The sequence below is a fragment of the Helianthus annuus genome, chromosome 15 (assembly GCF_002127325.2).
Source record: "Helianthus annuus cultivar XRQ/B chromosome 15, HanXRQr2.0-SUNRISE, whole genome shotgun sequence".
Classification (NCBI taxonomy): Eukaryota; Viridiplantae; Streptophyta; class Magnoliopsida; order Asterales; family Asteraceae; genus Helianthus; species Helianthus annuus.
In genome coordinates this window covers 170,079,063-170,100,925 of record NC_035447.2, presented here as the reverse complement: position 1 = coordinate 170,100,925, position 21,863 = coordinate 170,079,063, and the positions used below count along the sequence as shown (strand labels likewise).

General features: G+C 37.4%; 4 protein-coding genes and 1 non-coding gene across 5 annotated transcripts; 2 read left to right on the top strand and 3 right to left on the bottom strand.

The window, feature by feature from the left end:
• Window positions 1-2,103: 2,103 nt before the first annotated feature.
• LOC110912763 (glycine-rich cell wall structural protein 2-like) lies at window positions 2,104-2,768 on the top strand. The gene has a single exon (XM_022157566.2). It carries the CDS (start codon window positions 2,158-2,160, stop codon window positions 2,533-2,535), a length of 378 nt encoding a protein of 125 aa, XP_022013258.1. The 5' UTR covers window positions 2,104-2,157; the 3' UTR covers window positions 2,536-2,768.
• A 2,178-nt stretch (window positions 2,769-4,946) lies between these two features.
• LOC110912762 (protein mago nashi homolog) lies at window positions 4,947-8,666 on the bottom strand. Its single transcript, XM_022157563.2, has 3 exons — window positions 8,367-8,666; window positions 6,963-7,139; window positions 4,947-5,178 (listed from the first exon to the last, which is right to left on the bottom strand). Exons 1-3 carry the CDS (start codon window positions 8,613-8,615, stop codon window positions 5,119-5,121), a joined length of 486 nt encoding a protein of 161 aa, XP_022013255.1. The 5' UTR covers window positions 8,616-8,666; the 3' UTR covers window positions 4,947-5,118.
• A 108-nt stretch (window positions 8,667-8,774) lies between these two features.
• Window positions 8,775-10,855, top strand: LOC110912761 (pentatricopeptide repeat-containing protein At3g49240, mitochondrial). Its single transcript, XM_022157562.2, has one exon. It carries the CDS (start codon window positions 8,862-8,864, stop codon window positions 10,737-10,739), a length of 1,878 nt encoding a protein of 625 aa, XP_022013254.1. The 5' UTR covers window positions 8,775-8,861; the 3' UTR covers window positions 10,740-10,855.
• Window positions 10,856-11,696: 841 nt separating this feature from the next.
• LOC110910707 lies at window positions 11,697-16,017 on the bottom strand. The gene is made up of 3 exons (XR_004880331.1): window positions 15,946-16,017; window positions 13,112-13,263; window positions 11,697-13,034 (listed from the first exon to the last, which is right to left on the bottom strand). It is a non-coding gene; the product is annotated as an uncharacterized LOC110910707 (transcript).
• Window positions 16,018-17,004: 987 nt separating this feature from the next.
• Window positions 17,005-18,524, bottom strand: LOC110912760 (GDSL esterase/lipase At4g10955). The gene is made up of 2 exons (XM_022157561.2): window positions 18,347-18,524; window positions 17,005-18,137 (listed from the first exon to the last, which is right to left on the bottom strand). The coding sequence occupies exons 1-2, from the start codon at window positions 18,409-18,411 to the stop codon at window positions 17,156-17,158; spliced, it is 1,047 nt and encodes a 348-aa protein (XP_022013253.1). The 5' UTR covers window positions 18,412-18,524; the 3' UTR covers window positions 17,005-17,155.
• Window positions 18,525-21,863: the final 3,339 nt, after the last annotated feature.

Genomic DNA, 21,863 nt, shown 5'->3' with positions numbered 1-21,863 from the left:
TAAATACATAGTCATAAATACTTTCCCTCTCTCTCTCTCTCTCTCTCCCTCTCTCTCTCTAAACTGATCTCCACACAAACCGAACTATATTTTCACACTGGAGGGTGATCATAGTGTTCTGTTTTGTAGGCAACAACTCTGATTGTCGTCGTGGAAGTTAACGAAAGGAGATCGACCCCGTACATGTTTCTTCAATCGTAAATATCCTAACAAATGTTAGGTTTTGGCATTGTTACAACACTGCTCTATAAGGATGAAATGAAATTTGTACTATGTGCATATAGTCTAACCCTAATTATCATAAATTCATAATAAATGTACTGTTAAAGCATTGTTACAACACTGCTCTATAAGGGTGTACGGGGCACCCTTCGGGGACCCCTTCGGTGACAAAAAACACCGACCGGCAAAGCACCGCCGTTGATGCGGGAGAGGAAATCGGGACAGGAAACCGGTGGCGGCTCACCGAAGAGAGAGGGAGGAGAGAGAGAGGGGCGGTCCAATCACAGCTTCCTTTTTTTTTTTTTTTTTAAAAAAAAAAAAAAACCAATTCACCTAAGAGGGGAGTGCCGCCATCAATTTAGGGTGTTAGGGGAGTTTAAGAGAGGAGTTGACGTGGCACACAAGGATTGGTTGGGCGTAAGAGAGGGGACTCACCTCTTAGGTGAGCACCCCTTACACCCTAAGGATGAAATGAAATTTGTACTATGTGCATATAGTCTAACCCTAATTATCATAAATTCATAATAAATGAACGTAAATATGGTAACAAATGTTTTGTTAAGGAATTGTTAGGTTATGGGGTATACTTTCACACCCCTTAATTACTCGTAGACGTCACATCACCTATTTGACCCTCTTTCACTTTACCTCACAACAAGGAAATGGTTTAACCCACATTAACGCCCCTTAAATTAATTAAAATACATATATAGCATGTTGTGTGTGTGTGTAAATTTTGCAATGCTTGATTCCCTCCCTCTCTCTGATCTCCTGGTTAACTTCTTAACATATGAAGCTTTTAATGCCTCTTAACACCCTTCTAGGATTAACGCCTATGGATGTTAGAGTATACCAAGTGGCCTTAGAGCAATGCTCAACCGGAATCAAATCAAATCAAATGAAGATTTTTGTAGCAGTGTGCATGCGTAGGACCATAAGAATCGTAATAAATGTTATGTTCAAAATAACAGGGGTGTCAATCGTGTCGGGTTAATGGGTTGCCGGCAGTGACGAAGCTTGAGATTTCCGACCGGTGGGTTGAAAACTTATATACCCAAAAATTTCTATAAGACGGGGGGGGGGGGGGCGAAAACGTATATACCCAAACAGTTCTATACGAAAACTACAAACTCTCCACTATCGAGCGAAAAGTTCAGGGGGTCGGCCGCCCCCTCCCGCCCTATAGAAGCTGCGCCAATGGTTGCCAGGTTGCGGGTTGGTGGGTTGAAATGTTCAACCCGAACCTGGCCCATATTATTTTTCTAATTATAGATTTCAACCCTAACCTGCACACATATAAATGTGGGTCAACCTGACCCGTTTAACCTGTATTTTTAAATGAGCCATACAATTAGACGATTTTTAAGTGAGTTGTGTTTTAAGCGGGTTATCGATAACATGTTTAATGTTTAATATAAGTGTGACATGTTAATAATATAATGTGTCAAAACTAACATTATAATGACTAATTGCCTATTTGCCCAAGTAAAATAGAAGCAAAAAAAGAAACAAAAATATAAAAAAAAAATCTAAATAGTTAAACGAGTTAACAAGTCAACTCCTTTTATACGGGTCAAACCGAACTCAACATGTTTTTAATACGAATCGTATTAATCGACCTAAACTTGTTTTTTTTTTTCGTATCAAGTTGATAGATCGTGTCAAAAATTGTCGCCCCTACAAAATATTGTAATAACATTGTTCAAATCACAAGTGTGCACTAGGGACCTTACCACCATTCACGGCTACTCAGGGAGGCCCATTAGATAATACATGCTAAATTTACATAAACACCCCTCATGCACCATATATTTCTTCATCCCATAATAACAATATTATATGTTATCTAATCTTTATCCAACAAAGTGGACACTCGTATCAACCACTATAAAAACATCCTGAATCCTTGAACAAACATAAATAAAACCCAACAAAATGCATTTCAAAACCTACCAAATTGCTCTACTTATCATTCTCTTCTTAATTACTGCCACTTTGGCATACAACCCTAAAGGTGGAAGAAAAACCCTTGTGAACCAAATGTCCACTTCAACTTCAACTTCAACTACTGGATCAGCCCATGGTTCCAACTGGGACAGTAGTTGGGGTTATGGGTCAAGCCCTGGGGGTGGGTGGGGTTACGGGTCGGGTTCAGGCCGGTCTCCTCATGGGTTTGGTAAGGGGTATGGGTTTGGTTATGGGTCTGGGAGTGGAAGTGGGAGTGGTTCAGGATCTGGTTATGGGTACGGGTCTGGTGGAGGTGGTGGAGCTCATGGTGGTGGACATGGTTATGGCGGTGGAAGCCACGGATAAAGCGGTTGCAGTTCTTTTGAAAAATATGTGTTTGGTTTAATTGTATGATAAATTGATGTTTCACTGAACAAGGTATAAGAGTGTTTTAGTAATCTAAATGTATGCTATGTAGTGTGGTGTGCAAGATCATTGTGATTATGATTGTGTTTATATTTGATGTAACGTGACATGGTTAAGTGTATTTTATTAAGTTTTCTCTTCATAAATCATTGAACTTGTAGGTTTGTAATTTACATTCGTGATAACTTGGATATCTCTATAAACACTTTCAAATTGAATTACTTCGTTTGTACTTATCACAAATTTCAATCGGATAATTCTGAGGGAGATAAAAAACGAGTAGGTAATCTGATATGAAATCACGTACCAAAATCTGACCAGAGTATTTCTATGTATACACGAGAAATCAGTACAACATTTCAATAAAATGTCACAACTTTTTACAAATGAGTCAGTTAATTGATTGACGGTGATAATTGTCATTTTGTAGTTAACCCACCAGTAGATAACACAACAATAGTTATAGAGCCGGGCAATATTGACCTTAGTATAATAAAATAGTTTATATAAAACATTTTAGTAAAACAATATGGGAGAATGTTTTGTAAGAGAAGTTGTTTCAAATGAAAATGATCCAAAAGAAATTGCTTTATATTTAAGAGGTATTTAGTCATCCAAAATGGAAATACAAAAAGCTAACCGAACTGTAAAGAAATGTGTTTAGCAAATTAAGCATGGTTCGAGTGTCATGTGCTCTATATATTTGGAGAGTTCCTACAACACAACTCATTGTTAGCTTCGTCACACGTTTGTATATAGTCTTTATAACGATCAAGGAAGAAAGCAATCAGGGGTGGCAATTCTTATCACATCTTGAAACACGACCCAAAAGTAATAAAAAAATATTTATATATTCAGGTTTTGTGTTGTCATGTCTACCAAGTTAAATAAAGGAATATTGGATTTTAATAATCTCAACTAGTCGCAGTTGGCCGCAAACAATCTCAACTTAAAAAATAACCACTAGCAGTCCCAACTATTAATATATTGGTCTCCAATGGACCCTGACTAACAGAACCCTAGCGCCGTTAGTCTCCGATCACCGGAAAAACGTTTTTGGCCGGAAAACTCAACATTTTCATCCCAAACCTCTTTGTAAACTTATTACAGACCTTTAAGAACATTTTTCTAGTAAAAGTCCTAATTATCGAGGTCGGCGGAAAACTTATTTTTGCCTGAAAAAGTCAACTTTTTGGCCAGAAAATGCAACATTTTCGTCCCAAACCTCTTTATAACCTTAGATAGGACCTTTAGGAACCTTTTTCCGGCAACCGGAGACTACCTGCGTTAGTGTCCTGTTAATTAGGGTTCATTAGAGGCCAATATGTTAATAGTTGGGACTGCCAGTGGTTATTTTTAAAGTTCAGACTGTTGGCGGCCAGTGACGAATATTTTTGATATTATTATTATTATTATTATTATTATTATTATTATTATTATTATTATTATTATTATTATTATTATTATTATTATTTAATTTATAGGTAGATTATCACCAGTTTACAAACATTTTACAACCAACCAACTCCTTTACTGATGCATTTGCAGCTTGATTATAACAATTTACAAACATTTTATGTTTGTTTTGAGTCAAGAGTTGATGTTTTTAACCGAACACAACTGCTCAAATGAAAGTAAATGTAATTAGCACCATTTGTTGGGGTCATTATGAGGTGGTAGTTAAGAAAAACACTCGGGTTTTTACAGCATACGCTGGCCCTATTCTATAAATCATAGAATTCCACCGTTCAAAAAAAAGAGTTAAGAAAAACACAGTAAGTATGGATTCAGAAGTTTGTTTCCTTTTAGATTCATGGTGCAATATATTTTGGGGTTCAAATCATCCTTCAATTGGGCTAATGTTCATACAGACAACAGGTTTTGTCCCGAGTCCGACCACCATACAACAAAGACTAAAAACACACTAACATAAGACCCGATAAAAAAAAAAACTTGATTAACACAAAGGTCAGGGCCAACGAAAAAATATGCACTTGGGCAAGGGTATGTAGAAGATGAACGGAAGTGATAACCACGAAAAGAACATGTTAACTCTGGCCGGCGCGCTGCAAGACTACCAATGACACAAGGAGAAGCTATTTATATCCGCCATCATGTGTGCGGGTTCCTATATAGATGTCACCTGGACGTTTGTGGCAAACACATGCATAGCATTTGCGCTTGTATGATGTTTGTCGTTTGTCAAGGATGTGTTCGTTCCACAGATGCTAGCCTTCATTTGTTTTCTATTCTTTTTGTTATTTATTTTGTTAAATTAGCTATGTTTAATTTAATTATGTTTAGCGTAATATTTATATTGGGGACATTCTTTTCCTAACCAGTATCATGTCGAAGCTTTGAAACCGTATTAAAACACTTGATTATAATCGCCTTATACAGTATATTTAAGAAAACGGTACAAGCCCATTATACGGTTTTCTTGGTTCGGAATGATAACTTAAATCACATAAAACATCAACTTGTGCAATCCTCGAAAGATATGACCGTACCAAGAGGAGTTCCTTAAATTGGCTTGATCTTGAAATGGAGTGATATTAGCGAGAACACGAAGCACTTCAAGTCCTGCAAATTTCAACTTTCATTAACAAACAAAGTGAAGGCATACACCCACATGTTACTCTTAAGTTTCATCAGTTCGAGAATAGTTTAGTTAGAATCCATACGATTCTCCCTAAAGAAGTGTCCGATTTTCAAGATCATCCAAATCTATAAAACGATAACTCCGCCCGTGTATTCCACCAACAAAGCTTGAAAAGACAAAAAGAAAGAGGGATCATGACAGGCTTTAAAAGAGGTTGTTGATCCGATAACTAAAAGAGTAATGATCAAATCTATGTAGTCAAGTGACGCACCAAAACCGCCTTGAGTGCTTGGTTTAAAAAAACGCACCAAAGAGCTGCGCCTTGTGTGACATAAGGCGAGCTCTGTACAAAAAGCGCACAAAAGTGAGCTTTTTTGGAAAAAAAATCCCACTGAGGTGCGCGCGCTTTTTGTACATAAGGTGTTTTTGTGCTTTAAAGTGGTTGTACATTAAGTGATTTATACATTAAATCATACACAAACCTTATTTATCACTATATTTTGGGTAAGGGATGCTAAAAGTCTATAGGATATATATATATAAATATATATATAAATATATATATATATATATATATATATATAAGCACCTTGCGCCTCACGTACGAAAAGCCCGCTGCTTTTGCGATTTGCGCTTCGATTTTAGACCTTGTCGCTTTTGTGAGCTTCCCGCTTTTTTAAACCAAGCTTGAGTGTAGCAAGGCGCAAAAGGCGCCTAAACCGACCAAAACTAGTTTCAAACAGTCTGAACCAGCCTAAACAAACCAATCTAAACCAGCCATAAACAAGTCTAAAACATCCAAGAATGGCCTGGACAAGGTGTGTGCCTTGCTTGTCTCGAGCATGCGCTTACGCATAGGTGACAGGCCCATTCTTTGTACCTTGAGAGTTGAGCCTTTAACTACCTAGAATGAATTACAGGGAAAACATATGTGGAGGCCACCCAAGTATATATTTTGGTTTCATTTATATACCAACTTTTGTAAAAAGAAAAAAAAAAGATGTTCGACGAAAGTTCCCTAATAAACATTCGGAAAGTCAGAAATACATTTGATGAGGCGTCAACGTGTTATAGCCTAATATATTAAAATGTTGTCTTCTAAGACAAACTAAGGGCATTCTCGTCATCTGGCATGCTTTTAGCCCGAGTTGGTTTAAATTAAGGAAAAATTACAAGTTTTGTCCTTTATCTTTATACCACTTTTCAGGCGGTGTCCTTTTTAACGAATGTTGACAGGCGGTGTCCTTACTAGGTATTTTGTTGCAAGTTTAGTCCTTTACACCCAACCCGATTAAAAAACCCTGTTAATTGATGGGTGTAAAGGACTAAACTTGCAACAAAATACCTAGGTAAAGGACTAAAGTTGCAACAAAATACCTAGTAAAGGACACCGCCTGTCAACAATTAACAGGGTTTTTTAACTGGGTTGGGTGTAAAGGACTAAACTTGCAACAAAATACCTAGTAAAGGACACCGCCTGTCAACATTCGTTAAAAAGGACACCGCCTGAAAAGTGGTATAAAGATAAAGGACAAAACTTGTAATTTTTTCTTAAATTAAACAAGAAACATACTTGGATGGCCTATATACAGTAGTTTCAGTATACAAATGGCCTTAAAGAAAAAAGTCGAATAGTTAGGTAGTCGGGTAGCCTACATATGCATTTTTACAACATTATGTCACCCCAAACGACAACTCATCATGAGAATAAAATCAAGATGTACGGAACTCGGGCTAACATCAACTACCGAAATCGATTACAAACCTGAACAAGATAATAGAAGATACGGAGGCCTTCAGGGTCTTTACTGGTCTGCACGTCCATGAGTGAACCAATCTTTGAAGTAGTGAAAGATATGTGCTCATTGCCCATCACAATCTCAAGCTCTTGCCGTCCAACACGGTCTGGCTCTGGCCAGCTGTTATCGTCTTCCTTCATAATCTACAATAAAACACATACAACACCAACACCATTTTAGCCTTTTAGTCTTCGGAAATTCAAGTAATTTATGAATATAGCAGAGGCGAGCCTATAGCGCCCGCTATTTCGTGTTTAGCGATAAGGGAGTAGAAAATTTTAAACATAAAAAATATAGCTATTTATTATTATATGCATATATTATAATGTTAATTTTATACTTTATATGTATAGATTTGTAAGTTTAAGAACCAAATGTAAACTGGTGAAGATAGAGGGGGTTAAATGTTAAAATACACAAACTAATTTCACTCTTTTTATGTAAAAATTTACAAGTTAGAGGATAAATGTAAACTACGGAAAGACAGAGGGGCTAAATTGTAAAATTACACAAACTAATTTAAACCTAAATATCTAATTCGTCGTCACCCCATTTGTAACCTCCGCCGTCAAGATCCACCGCCGCCATGAAATTACAGAAAAGCCGTGGGAAAACTACTATGAATGCCATCAAAACAAGTTACCGCTTCTTTCTTTCCATCAATTTGAGCCTCTGGTTTCCCTCTTCCTCGTTTCCAGCAGAAGTTGCAGCGCCGGCGCCGGAATCTGCCGTCGGACGTCGCTATTTGGTCGCATAGCACCTTGTAGCGGCATATGGCCGCGTCGCTACACTATTCGCGATAGCGTCCGCTATGGATGCTATTGATAACTATGGTTGTCAATAGCGAATAGCGGACGATAGCGACAAGCTACCTATACGTTATGTAGCAACAGCGATTAAATAGCGAGAGCCATTTCATGTTTAGCGATACGCTAAAATAAAATTTAAGAAATACTTTACATTACATGTATATTTCATCTAAATACGCTCTTTATATTAAATACTTGTATTAAAACAGAAAAAAAAAGAACCCTATTGGGCATTGATATTTATATTAACACAAAAAAACACAAATTCCCATTATTTTTCCGCTACGGAGTTGCTAACCATCAGATTGCAAGATAGATCGCACCGCTACGAAGCGTGCGATAGCAACTGCTATCATCGCTATTGACAACGCTGGCCGTTTCAAAATAATTTACAACAATCTTATTCGCTAAAAATTAGTCAGCCAATGACCCTAAACTAACATTCAAGTAATTAATTACCCACAAACAAACAATTTGTAAAACTGTGAAACAAACAAACAAACAAACAAACAAACCCTAAGGACGACTAAAATTAAAAGAGACAAGAAAGAAAATAACAACCTCAGAATCGGAGACAATACGGCGACATTCCTTGAGAACAGAAGGAGTAAGGAAGACCTCTTTACGGATCATCGTATCGTTCTTGTAGTTTGAGTTATTAGCGTAACGAAGTTTACCGTCTGGTCGGAACTCAAACTCCAAAAACTCGTGACCGAACTTCCCCTTGTGCCCTACGTAATACCGCAGGTAAAACTCTCCGCCGCCGCCGCCGCCGCCGCCGGTCGCCGCCCCGTTCTCTTCTTCCGCCATCTCTCTTCCTAGTTTTGAAATATTAAACCTGCGAATACCCCCAAACAATAAAATTCCTCATTACTCATCTATTAAATATTTATTTATTATTTATTATTTATTATTTATTATTTATTAATACTCCGTTAATAACCCATATCCGATTCCCCATACCCGGCTCCACCATATAACCCATCACACACATCATACCTATCTTCTCCACCCTGCTTAAACCCTCAAACCCTCGTCAGAACCCTAAATCACACCATGGCTCTTTCAAAACCCACATTCTTCCACCACCTCAAAACCCTCATCCGCACCCACCACCCACTCCCCCGAACCCTGCCACCCCTCCGCCACCTCTCCTACGCCACTCCAGAAGACGCCGCCGCCGAACGCCGCCGCCGCAAACGCCGTCTCCGAATCGAACCTCCACTCAACGCCCTTCGTTCCCCCACCCAACCCCGCCCCACCCCAACCGCTAACACTAACCCTAACGCCCCTAAACTCCCGGAACACGTCTCACTCCTCACCGGTAACCGTCTCAACCTCCACAACAGAATCCTCAAACTAATCCGTGAAAATGATCTACAAGAAGCTGTTTTGTTAACTCGCCACTCGGTTTATTCCAACTGTAAGCCCACTATTTTTACTTGTAATGCGGTTATGACCGCGTGTTATCGTCAGTCGAAATACGCCGAATTGCTTAATCTCCATAGGTTTATCACACAGGCGGCGATCGCCGCTAATGTTGTCACGTATAATTTGATTATTAGTACTTATATGGACTGTCGGAAAATCGATACTGCTATGGAGCAGTATAAACAGTTGGTTGATAGCGCTCCATTTGATCCGAACACAACGACGTATCGGATTATTGTCAAAGGGCTTGTTGATGATGGTAAGGTAGACAGGGCTTTAGAGATTAAAGATGAGATGATTTCGAAAGGGTTCGAAGCGGACCCGGTCGTTTATAGTTATTTGATGTCGGGGTACGCGAAGAACGGGGATCACGAAGGGATTTTTGGTTTGTATGATGAATTGAAGGAGAAATTAGGCGGGTTTGTGTCGAACGGGGTTGTGTATGGAAGTGTGATGAAAGGGTTTTTTTTGAAGGGGATGGAGAAGGAAGCGATGGAGTGTTGTGAGGAAGCGTTGGGGGGTTCGAAGATTAAGATGAGTGCGGTTGCGTATAATTCGGTCTTGGATGCGTTGTGTAAAAATGGGAAGTTTGATGTTGCGCTGAAGGTGTTCGATGAAATGCTTGAGAAGCATAATCCGCCGAAACTGTTGACGGTTAATCTGGGAAGTTATAATGTGATGGTGGATGGGTATTGTGCGGAAAAGAGGTTTAACGACGCGATTAACGTGTTTGAAAGCATGGGGGAGAAACGGTGTTATCCAGATACGCTTTCGTATAATAATCTGATTGAACAGTTGTGCAAGAATGGTTTGTTGGGTAAAGCGGAAGGATTGTATAACAGTATGAGTGAGAAAGGGGTGAGTCTGGATGAGTACACTTTCGTTGTGTTGATGGATACTTGTTTTAAAGAAAACCGTCACGATGACGCTGCTGCGTATTTCAAGACGATGGTGGAGTCGAAACTGAGGCCGAATTTGGGCGTTTATAACCGGCTGATCGACGAGTTGGTGAAAGTCGGGAAAGTTGATGAAGCGAAGTCGTTTTTCGATATGATGGTGCCGAAGCTGAGGATGGATGATGATAGTTACAAGTTTATAATGAAAGCGTTGTTCGATGTCAAGAAGCACGATGAAGTTCTTGAAATTATCGGGAAAATGTTGAGGGAGGATCCATTGGATTTCTCGGATGAGTTGCAGGAGTTTGTGAGGGAGGAGCTGCGGAAGGAAGAGAGAGAAGATGATCTGGTGAATTTAATGGCGGATATCGAACGAGAGAAAGCGGAAGCGGCTGCTAAAGAAGCTGAAGAAGCGGAGAGAGCGAAGGCTAGTGCACGAGCTGCTGTTTCGTCATTGTTGCCGTCGAAGTTGTTCGGTGATAAGGGTGATGCGGAGGATGAGGACGAGTCTGGTGGCAGGGTTGTGGCGGAAATGGGTGACGGTGAGGGTGAGGGTGAGGTGAAGGTGCAAGAGAATGGTGCAGCCGGTGAGCAGGTAACGGCATAAACATGTTTATGTTGTTTTTATACATTTAGGGACTTAAAAAGTAATGAATTGGTGACTTGTTTCTTTCGTTCCATATGATGTTATAAGATAAAAGCATGAGTATGATGATTTGTTCATGGAAGTTTATTGGTGTTACTCAGTGGCGGAGCTTGACCAAAAGTTTCGAGGGGGCGTAAAGTGACGAGACCCAAAATTTTTTTTCCTATCGTTATGTTTCGAGTCGGGTCGGGTCGGGTCGGGTTGGCTATTCGATTCAAATCAGGTCAAATAATAATAGTTCCAAATAAAACAAAGTGTATATTTACCAAACTACCCGTCATTTATATACAAAGTTTATAAATATTTAGGATATACAGTTTTGGAAAAATAATCGGGGGGCGATCCTATATAATTTTAAAATTTTCGGACGAAAAATCGGAACTTGTACACTTTTAACCGAAATATTGGGGTGGGCGGGTGCACCCCCGGGCACCCACAATACTTCGCCTCTGGTGTTACTGGATTTACATGCATGCTGATTGCTGGCTTCATCATAATGTATGTTATAAACCAAATAAAAACTGTCTGCATTTATCAACACATGATTAAGCTTACTGATATAACACATGATAGTAATAAATGCTCATGCTTATAAATATTTTGATTTTTTTACTGACTGCTGTTACGACTGTTCAAGTAGCTTGTGGGTTGAAAGTTGCTCGAAATCGGCTATGTTTGTAAGCATGCCGAGCTTGAGATAATTTTATTTTTAACTCAGCTAGGGGTTTAACCTGTCTGCGGGTTGCGCCAAGCTAGACCTGTGCGTTGCGACACATTAAACCGTAGATAAAAGTTAGGATTTTAGTAGCATTAGGACAATGAATCGTCACAAACTTGTAATAAGATATGATTAATCAAGGATCAATAATGGGTCTTTAGGGAATTCATGCCAGATCTAGAGCACATGCAAACCCGCCCTGGATCTTTACAAACTTATGCCGACCACGTGGAGGATCACCAGGAAAAGCCAAAACATTATGAATACCGTCTAGCCTGATCTATTTGAATTCCGACCGACGTATATTCAAGAATCTTTTCAATTACCCTCGTTTTTCGCTTGAGTTACAGAAAAATCAAGAGAAAATCAAGAGATCCAGGCATACAGAAGTGAGTTATATCAATCAGAAAGTCTGGTCAATTCAAAACACACCGAAGGATGGCGCACGGTGTTAAATTCAAATGTCTTTGATCTTCAACAGTAAGCCATTGAATCATGTTATCTGGCAATCCTTCCTGTTTGTAACCATGAGAAGCCGTTAACTGTAAACTGATAGGATCCCAACAATATCGGTGATATATCCATCAAATATCGCCGATAATATTAGTATCGAATGACACTGATATTTTCCATGGGACCGATAACCGATATATTACCGATATTAATTGCATAGACTATAATCACCATCCGGGGTCTGCTACTCTGCTCCAATCACAATCACTTCAACTTCGATCACCATTGATATGCCGTTGTCATCCTCTGCCAGCACTCCGATATGCTCTGACAACCGTCAGTTCAACTTCGATCTCCATTGATCTGTCATCGCTATAGCTATGGCTACAACTAGATTATGAAAATCTTCTTGAAACATTGTCTGGCGTCATGTGACGTCTTGAAACAAACGACAGGATCTTTGAACAACTTACCAAAATCTCGAACATTAAATTTTCTTGAAATAACAAGCCACGAGAAGACTTAGTTTAATAATCTGTAAATAAGCGGAGTTAGGGTGTAAGATTTTTTAACTCGGTTGGGTATTTGAGTCAAGTTGCTCGAGCTGACTTTAGTTCGGCTCGTGAACAACACTAATTCCTATGTATCATCAACAAACAATCACGTAATTTTAAGTATAGCATGTATACTTTCATTATCAATTATCAAATCATACATGCTCAAAAGCGTAAGCTTTCGTAAAGTTTAGCGAGACTCACCGCATGTTTAGTTTCATGTCTTCATATCTGGTGAAATTCGTGATGAGTGTTCCTCGAAAGGCTATGACGTACCTCGGAGGGTGAGGGCTTGATTGGTAGAAACACGGATGTGCGTATTTGAGCTCGTAAATGGCTCCGAAATACGATAAGTCACTATCGTCTACAAGAACATTATTCAACTGGAAGTGAAATCGTTCCCACCATGGAGAAGCATGAGCCTCGTGTTGGTTCATGTTCAGGACACATCCTCGTTGGCGGTCGTGTTCCAGACTGTAAACACCTTGAACGAGGCTCGCAACGAGGGATCTTCGATGAGAACTCCTTCTCCTGTAAAGCGGAATCGAACAAGCATTCATAAATCAAACTGGATAAACAAAACCAACATTACGAACAGGAAAACGTACCAATCGAAAGAGGTTAGCAGGCGCAACGGCCCTAACACGTCGAAGATTTCGGGCTGCGACGCCATGATCGGTCAATTCGAGCTTCTCGTGCTGGTTGATTTCTTCTTTGAAAGTGCACACTTTATACATATATGGTATATTGGTATGTATACCTACTGATCATTATAAACTGGTTAATCATGAAACTAAATTCAACTAATCAATGTGACAGAAGTCAAATTAGCAAATGAAACTTCCCTTAATCAACATTCTGTATAATATATTCCTAGAATGTGTGTTGCCACCAAGTTATATCAGTGTCTAATTCCTAACGATGTATTTTAAGTTTGAGCTAAGTGGATTCTGGTAATCCAAACTACAACTCAATAACTCATTAGTCGATAATAATTTACACTAGCAAATTAACCAGTGTCACTCTGGGGTGTAAACAAGTCTGGAGGCTCGAGAGCTACTCGGGATCGGCTCGGCTAAAAACTTGAACGGGCGGAGCCTTAACGAGCTCGAGCCCGAAATAGAGCTCGTTTAGTTATCGAGCCAGAGCTCAAGTCTAAAATACAAAGCCCGTTTACGCTCGCGAGCCTTAATGAGCCCAAACAAAATTTTAGTTTTTTTATATATAATATATAATAATGATAATAACATTAGCGAGCCGAGCTCGAGCTGAGCTTTGGCTTGTTTAAGCGACATTAAAGCGAGCTCGAGACAAACTTTTAACTCGTTTGACGTTGTTCTCAAAATAGCTCGAGCCGTGCCCATATTTTGGGTTTTATTCGCGAGCCGAGCTCGAGCTCAAGTAAGTAGACTTGAATCGAGCCGAGCTCGAGCTTCATAAAAACATGACGAGCCGAGCCCGAGTTTTGGGTTTTATTTGTGAGCCGAGCTCGAGCTCAAGTAAGTTGGCTTGAATCGGGGCGAGCTCGAGCTTTATAAAAACATGACAAGCGGAGCCCAAGTTTTGGGTTTTATTCACGAGTTGAGCTCGAGCTCAAGTAAGTTGGCTTGAATCAAGCCGAGCTTGAGCTTCATAAAAACATGATGAGCCGAGCCCGAGTTTAAGGTTTTATTCGCGAGCCGAGCTCAAGCTCAAGTAAGTAGGCTTGAACCGAGCCGAGCTTCATAAAAACATGACGAGCCAAGCCCGACTAACATGACAAGTCGAGCTAGGCTCGAGCTCAGTCCAACTCGTTTACACCCCTAATGTCACTCCTAAGGCAATCATACTTGCATAATCCTCATGATAAATAAATGAGTTGGATTTGATGTTGATAAAGAAAATAAAAGTTAAAAGTCTCATTGGTTAATTTGTTACTACGACTATTATCCGTTTGTAAGTTATGAGACGGGATCAAATACAAACCTCGATATGTGTAAGAACTATAAGAACCAACTACTATTAGACATGTGTCTTTCATTAAAAAAACTAGACAAGGGTATTTTAGACTTTATCACTCTATTTTTTGAATTAATTAATTCCAAATTTTAATTATCCCCTATATTCATGCACTATTTCAAATCAAAATTTGAAAATTTTCAACAACAGGCACTTTGTAAATCAGCACAATCTTCACAAATCGCAACAATAGGCACTTTGTTAATCAGCACAATCTCCGCCAACAACATGCAATTTGTTAATCAACACTTTGTAACAAATTATTACAACTATATGATTGTTTTAAACTAAGATAAAAGTCAATAAAGATAAGTACCAAAAATTCAAATAAAGAAATAAACAGATAAACTAAAATAAAAACTTGAAATTAATTTTTCCTTACGCAGTTAGCATGTGTATTTAAATAAATTTAGTTTCCTGTTGTGCTTGTTTTTCAAGTGCAGCAAAAAACAAATTTAATTCCCTGTTGTGCTTGTTTTTCAAGTGCTGCTAAAACATGTGCTACTTATTTTTTTTCAATATGTTTTTAATGTGTTGTTTACACATGTGCTGGTATGTTTTTAAAGTTCTGTTAGCATATGTGCTGATATGTTTTTAAAGTGTTGTTAGCATATGTGCTGGTATGTTTTTAAAGTGTTGTTAATACACGTGTTAGTTAGTTTTCAAAGTGCTGATTCAAATCACCTTCAAGCAGGATAAAATCTTATGGGAATAATATTTAACAAATTTTATGAAATATCTCGATGGGCAATTATATTGTAATTAACACATAATCAGCACATTATCAGCACAATTATAAAACAACTTTTGGTAATTTTTTTAAAAGTTACTTTTATAAATAAAAAAAAGTATAGCAATATGGTACTCATATTAAAGATAAAAAAATACTTGATTTTATGGTATATATTTTTTTAAAAAAATAATGAAGTATATAAAAGTTATTTTAGTTTAAAAAACCTTGGAGGAATTTGTATTTAATTGAAAATGTCAAATGACTAGCAATTTTACATAATTACCCCTAACTTGTTAGTACTAATTTTTAATTATAAGGGTTTTATTTATAATCAACAATAACCCTTGATTTAAATTATCAATGGTTCAGATTTGTTCTTACGGTTCTTACAGTTAGCACTGTTTGTACAGAATCTCAACCCTGTAAGTTATAACTTAAAAGTATTAAAATTTAGATTGCCAACTTTATACAAGATTCTGTATATAAGTTTTTTTTTAATGACATTTTTAAAGAAAAATATCAAAAAAGGAAAAGGGAATTCAAATGTCTAATCGAATAAAGAACAATTTTGTTATGTAAAAAGAAATACCAAGTCCAACTTCCAACTTATTGTTAATAAACACCCAACTAAAATCTTGCTGTAAAGAATGAAATAATCAAGACTTAGGGTTCGATGTCAAAAGAAGAAAATGTGATGCAGAGATCACGAACCTGTAACTATCGATGTCGTCGTATGCTGATCAATTCAAACACAAAGAAATTTGGTTGTTGAATTGGTGATTCAGAAGTGTGATTTGAGTGAATCTTTGAGAACAGACGTTTTATATTGTGAGAGAGAGAAAGAAAGTAAAGGTAAAGTTGTGAATGTGGATATAAAGGAGACACGTGGTATCAAAATAGCAATGTACAAACAACATTACTCAACATATAACATACAATAGCACAAAACATATGTTATGCATAGAGTATAACCACCATATGCATAGTTATCTTATAAATTAGAGTATATATAAATTGCCAACTGGTTTATAAACAAAACAAACAACTTGGGGTTGACTTTAACCTCAGCATATGCTAAAATTTTCTAACATAATCATTTATTGGCTATTAAAAAAAAATTATTTATTATTTATCAACTAGCTTAATAAATAAATAATATTAACTTAACCTTTAATCAATGTCCCCACTTTGTTTAATTACAAAAAAACCTCTCAACTTGGATGAATTATTCAACTAATAATTTATCCCTAAATCTGTGTCAGAATATTCAATTACTTAAATGTTCTTTCTGCTTTGTTGCCCAAAGTATAATGTCTTATCAGTAATGTTGATTATCGATCTTGGGCATACTAATCGAACAATTAAAACTCATAACATGTCTCATTATATGTCAAAGAAGTAGATGTTAGGGTTTCGCATTTGCTTTACCATAAAACACAACAAAAGATTCATATTAAAAACAAGAGTTAAATGTCATTTTAGGTTCTGTGGTTTGGGCCATTTTACCAGTTTAATCTAAAGGTTTCATTTTTTGTTTATGGGTCCAAAAAGGTTTCACCGTTGCCATTTTAGTCAACTATGTTAACTTCATCCATTTTTTCTGTTAACAAAAAAGACAATTCGGTCATTTTATATGGCTGAATTGCCCTTCTAGTTAACAGAATTACATATAAGATGACTGAATTGCCCTTGTCGTTAACAGAAAAAATGGATAAAGTCAACCTATTGTACTAAAATGGCAACAATAAAACCTTTTTGGACCCACAAACGAAATATGAAATGTTTGGACTAAACTCGTAAAATGACTCAAACCACATGGACTAAAAAGGCATTTAACTCTTAAAAAAAAAAAAAAAAAAAAAAAAAAAAAAAAAAACTTTTTCACCATCATGGAAGTTATTAGGTTTCATTAAACAGAAGATTAGAGACTCTTGAATTTGTATAACTTCGACTGCCATTCATAATGTGGTTGCCACCATTGAACAATCCCATGAGCTTGCCGGAGATCCTCCGACGAACTAATGTTCACCGTCATATAAGCCGTCGGTACAATATGCAACGGTTCCATATCCCTCCCAATCGCCCCCGAAACCAGACTTCCGAACGAATACTGCGTCGCGATCCTCTCATATTTCCCCACACCCATCTCATCCATCTTCTCTCTATGCTGAAAATACCCGATAAACTCCGAACAAATCGGATCACTCGGGTTTACATACACATAAGGCGTCCATTCCGACAACAACGTAAACAAATCCTCTTCACTATCATCCCGGTGAATGTTCATTGCAGTCGCAATGCCCGCTGTCATAAAGCTACCCGCTATGCGTACTCCATCTTTCAACGTCTCGTTTTTTATCATCTGCTCGATCGGAAGCACAGAGATGAAAGGCGGATTGAAGAGATATGTTTCCAAATGATATCGCGACTTCGCCATGTTTTTCCCGACCAGCATTGCTATCGACGCGCCTAACGAGTGTCCCGCTATCCACACATTTGCGGGTCCAATGGCTATCACTGTGTTCCAAACTGCTTCGAAAGCTTTACGAAAGCGTAAGCTTTCGTAAAGCTTAGCGAACACGCACCGCATGTTTAGTTTCATGTCTTCGTATCTGGTGAGAGATGTGATGAGTGTTCCTCGAAAGGCTATGACGTACCTTGGAGGGTACGGGGTTGATTGGTAGAAACACGGGTGTGCGTATTTGAGCTCGTAAATGGCTCCGAAATACGATAAGTCTGTATCGTCTACAAGGACGTGATTCAGTTGGAAATGAAAGCGTTCCCACCATGGTGAAGCATGTGCCTCGTGTTGTTCCATTTTCACTCGTTGGCGGTCTCGTTCAAGACTGTAAACGCCTTGAACGAGACTCGCAGCGAGAGATCTTCGATGAAAAGTGTTTCTCCTATAAAGCAAAATCCAACAATCAGTTAACAAAATTATGAACCATATTAATACCAGGGGCGGATCCAGGCCTCTTTTGTGGGTTCACTCGGTTTGGAAAAATATCAGAGAACTTTTTATGATTTAAAAAAATAGTGAGAATTAATGAAAATCTACCGAAAGGAACCCATTAAAAAAGGTACTGGATCCGCCACGGAATTTAATACCTACCAGTCGAAAGAAGTTAGCAGGTGCAACGGTCCTGAAACATCGAAGAGTTCCGGCTGGGACGCCATGATCGGTCAATTCAAGCTTTTCGTGCTGGTTGGTTTCTTGTTTGAAGTTGCCTACATATACATATACGATGTACCTACTAATCATAATTTGGTTAATCATGTGACTAAAGTCAACTAATGAAGGGAGAGAAGTCAATGAATCAACATGTATAGCAAGTCATATAAGCCTCAAACATGTGTAGTCATAAAGCTGTGGGGCGTTATATGACAAGTGGCGGATTGTGTAAGAAAGAGGTTTTATATAACTTGAGTGTGTAGTGTGGTTATATATGTATGGGCTTTATATATATGTATGTATGTATATGTATGTGAGTGGGGAATGATTGATCACGCCACGAAATGCATCGCGGGAGGGGAAAAATTACCCCATAGCGCCTGCCGTAATGGTGTTGGCGGCGCTATGCACTATTTTGTCTTGTGATGACGCCTCACTCCCGATACTCTAATAATTTAAAAATATGACCCGTAAATCGATATGTGGACAATTTAAGACAAATCACAAGGAAGGTTCCTTTCCATTTTGCACATAATATTCATATGTGTGAGCGAAATTTAATGGAAATTAAGTGTAGATTGATAATGTTTATTCGAGTGGAATTGTCCCAAGTCCTAACCAATGAAATGAAAGTGAAAGTTTAGTTGATGATTGGTTAAGTTGTTTCAATATAGATTATTATATGCGAATGGGTAATTATTAGCATCAAATTTAAATATAAGTTTTTTATGAAGAATAAAATGATACGTTAAATATATAGATATAAATCTAAAATTTAATGTCAACTCGAAGTGCCTGGTCCAGCTTCCAACTTATTGTTAAATGACAATTTGTTTTTAAACAAAACAAACAATTTGGGGTTGACTTTTAATATGCCTATACTAAACTATTCCAACAGAATCACTCATTTTGTTAACTAGTGATATTCCTCTACGCTTCGCGGCAGGGATTAAGTTGGTATTAATTTGGTTCGTTAAAGTACATGCACTCGATATAGTAATTGAAAGAGAAAGCACTACATCAATCAAAAACAAAAAAAACACATATTGATATGGTACCTATATATGTTGTTCAGCTGATATCGGTTCGGTTCGCTTGCATTTTATGTTTATTTTATTTCAACATTACGATATTTTTTTAACTGATATTTAGCCGCTATCGTACCAAGCCCAATCGGCAATCAAAACCAATTGAACAACATTTGTATCGGTACCAATATTTTTTTTTATTTTTAGTTTTTTTTGCTTTCAATAAACTGATACTATATCGCTACCATATTGTACCGAACATTATCGGTACCGGTATACATTCGGTTTTATTGTTTCATGTTTGATAACGGGTACTTTGATCGTATCTTAAAAGTTATATGAGAGAACAAAATATACTTAAATAAATTAAAGTAATAAACCAATAAAATAATAAAATCTTAGAAAAAAATATTGAAAAAAAATCAAAAACAATTGTTCCTCTCTTTTTATTTCAACACTACGATATATATTTTTTAAACGGATATTGTGTCGCTATCGAACCAAATTCAATCAAAACCGATTGAATGACATCTGTATCCGTGTCAATATTTATTTTTAGTGTTTTTGCTTTCAATGAATTAATATTGTATCGCTACCATACCATATTGAACAACATCGGTACCAGTATACATTATTTTTATGATTTCTTGTTTGATAACTGGTACTTTGATCGTATCTTAAAAGTTATACAAAAATATATGCTTAAATCAATTAAACGAATAAAACAATATGATAATAAAAACCTTAAAAAACCAAGCCTTTAGGGGCTTTATCAAGACACATCAGCATCATCTAGGATCCACCTCAACTATGGGGCTTTATCAACCTCCCCCCCCCCCCCTTTAACTTGCATGGGGGATAGGGCCCTCTATTAAACAAAATTAAAAAAAAAAAAAGATTTCTTTGGTTTAAACCAAGTAGGTCCCACCTCATAAACTCATTCTTGGCGTTACCATGGTAGCGGAGAAGGGATGGCGCCCCCCTCTTAAAATCCTGGGTGTGGTGATGGAGCCCCTTGGGCGCTATACATGGATAATGTGGAGGGATGGCGCCCTCCATACCCTCCAGCCTTATAAACAAAATGTTTGAATATCATTTATACTATACGGTCTATAGGTGCATTAAGCGCAACATGACAACCACATCAGCATGTGAGCGTGATAAAAATGCACGAGATGGAAGGGGTTTGAAAATAGTGTTTCTAAAAATAATAAAAATAAAAAATAAACAACCAATTAAATTCAACTCAAACAACACCCATTAATCAAAAGCCGCAACATTACCCACCTTCTCAAACTCAAGATGTTTAAAGGTTTTACCAATAAACCACCACCCCATTGGTTTATAAGCTTGTTTTTAATGCACACTTGCTGCTAATAGTCTAAGTTGTTGACCACGGTTAATTTTCATAGTCCAAGTTATCAGTATTCTCACATCTTATTTTCACACCCTTTTTCACTCTATCTCTCTCTATATATATCTATGTATGTATAAAGAGAGATAGAGAAGAGGGATGTGTAAATATTAACTACCTTACCATTTATTATAGTTGCCCCGAATGAATCAAATTTATGTTAATCATAGCTACAAGCCTACAAGTGATAATAGGTTACTTTTGAAGATTAATTTTATGCAGTTTTCCATCAAATATGCAAAATCTCCAAAGAACTGGCTTTTAAAGTCGTACACGAAAGCTAAAAATAGGTTATTTTAGTGTATATTAAGTAAGCTAACTAAATATCAAGTAAAACAAGAAGAAATCAATAAACAATTCATAAAAATTCAAAATTCAAAATAATACGAAAGCTACTAGTAGGTTATTTTAGTGTAAATTAAGTAAGCTAATTAAATATCAAGTAAAACAAAAAGAAATCAATAAAAAAAATCATAATAAAAATCAAAATAATAAGAAGTTTGACATGAAAATAAATAAAGTTTCTACCTAGAGGTCCATCAGTGCCTTAAACCTCGTAACATAAAAAAGTTTTCTACTTTCCAGTCTAGCCACCACTAAGAGCATACGTAGTGGGGCGCTATGGCCCCCCATAGCGCCGGAAAACGCCTCGGAACACCGCCACGAAGGGCGGTATGAATGCCAAATTGAGGTGGGGCGCGAGGATTATAGCGGCGTTTTGATTGTTTATAGTTTTTGGTTTTTACATGTTTGGTCCCTGCAAATTGGAGAGGAAGCAGCAAATCGGAAAAGAAGACCGAGAAGAAGCCGGAATTTTAGCCGGAATTTTAGCTGGAAAGTCGGCCGGAGAAGAAGACAGAGAAGAAGGAGCGCCTATTTTAGTTTTAAAGTTTTACACATTTGGTCCCTGCATTTTCTCAAATATTTAAAATTGGTTTTAAACTTGTTTTCTCTTATTTTTAACATTAAAAAGCTGGGATTTTTTTATTTAATAGTAATTTAAAAAAGTCAGAAA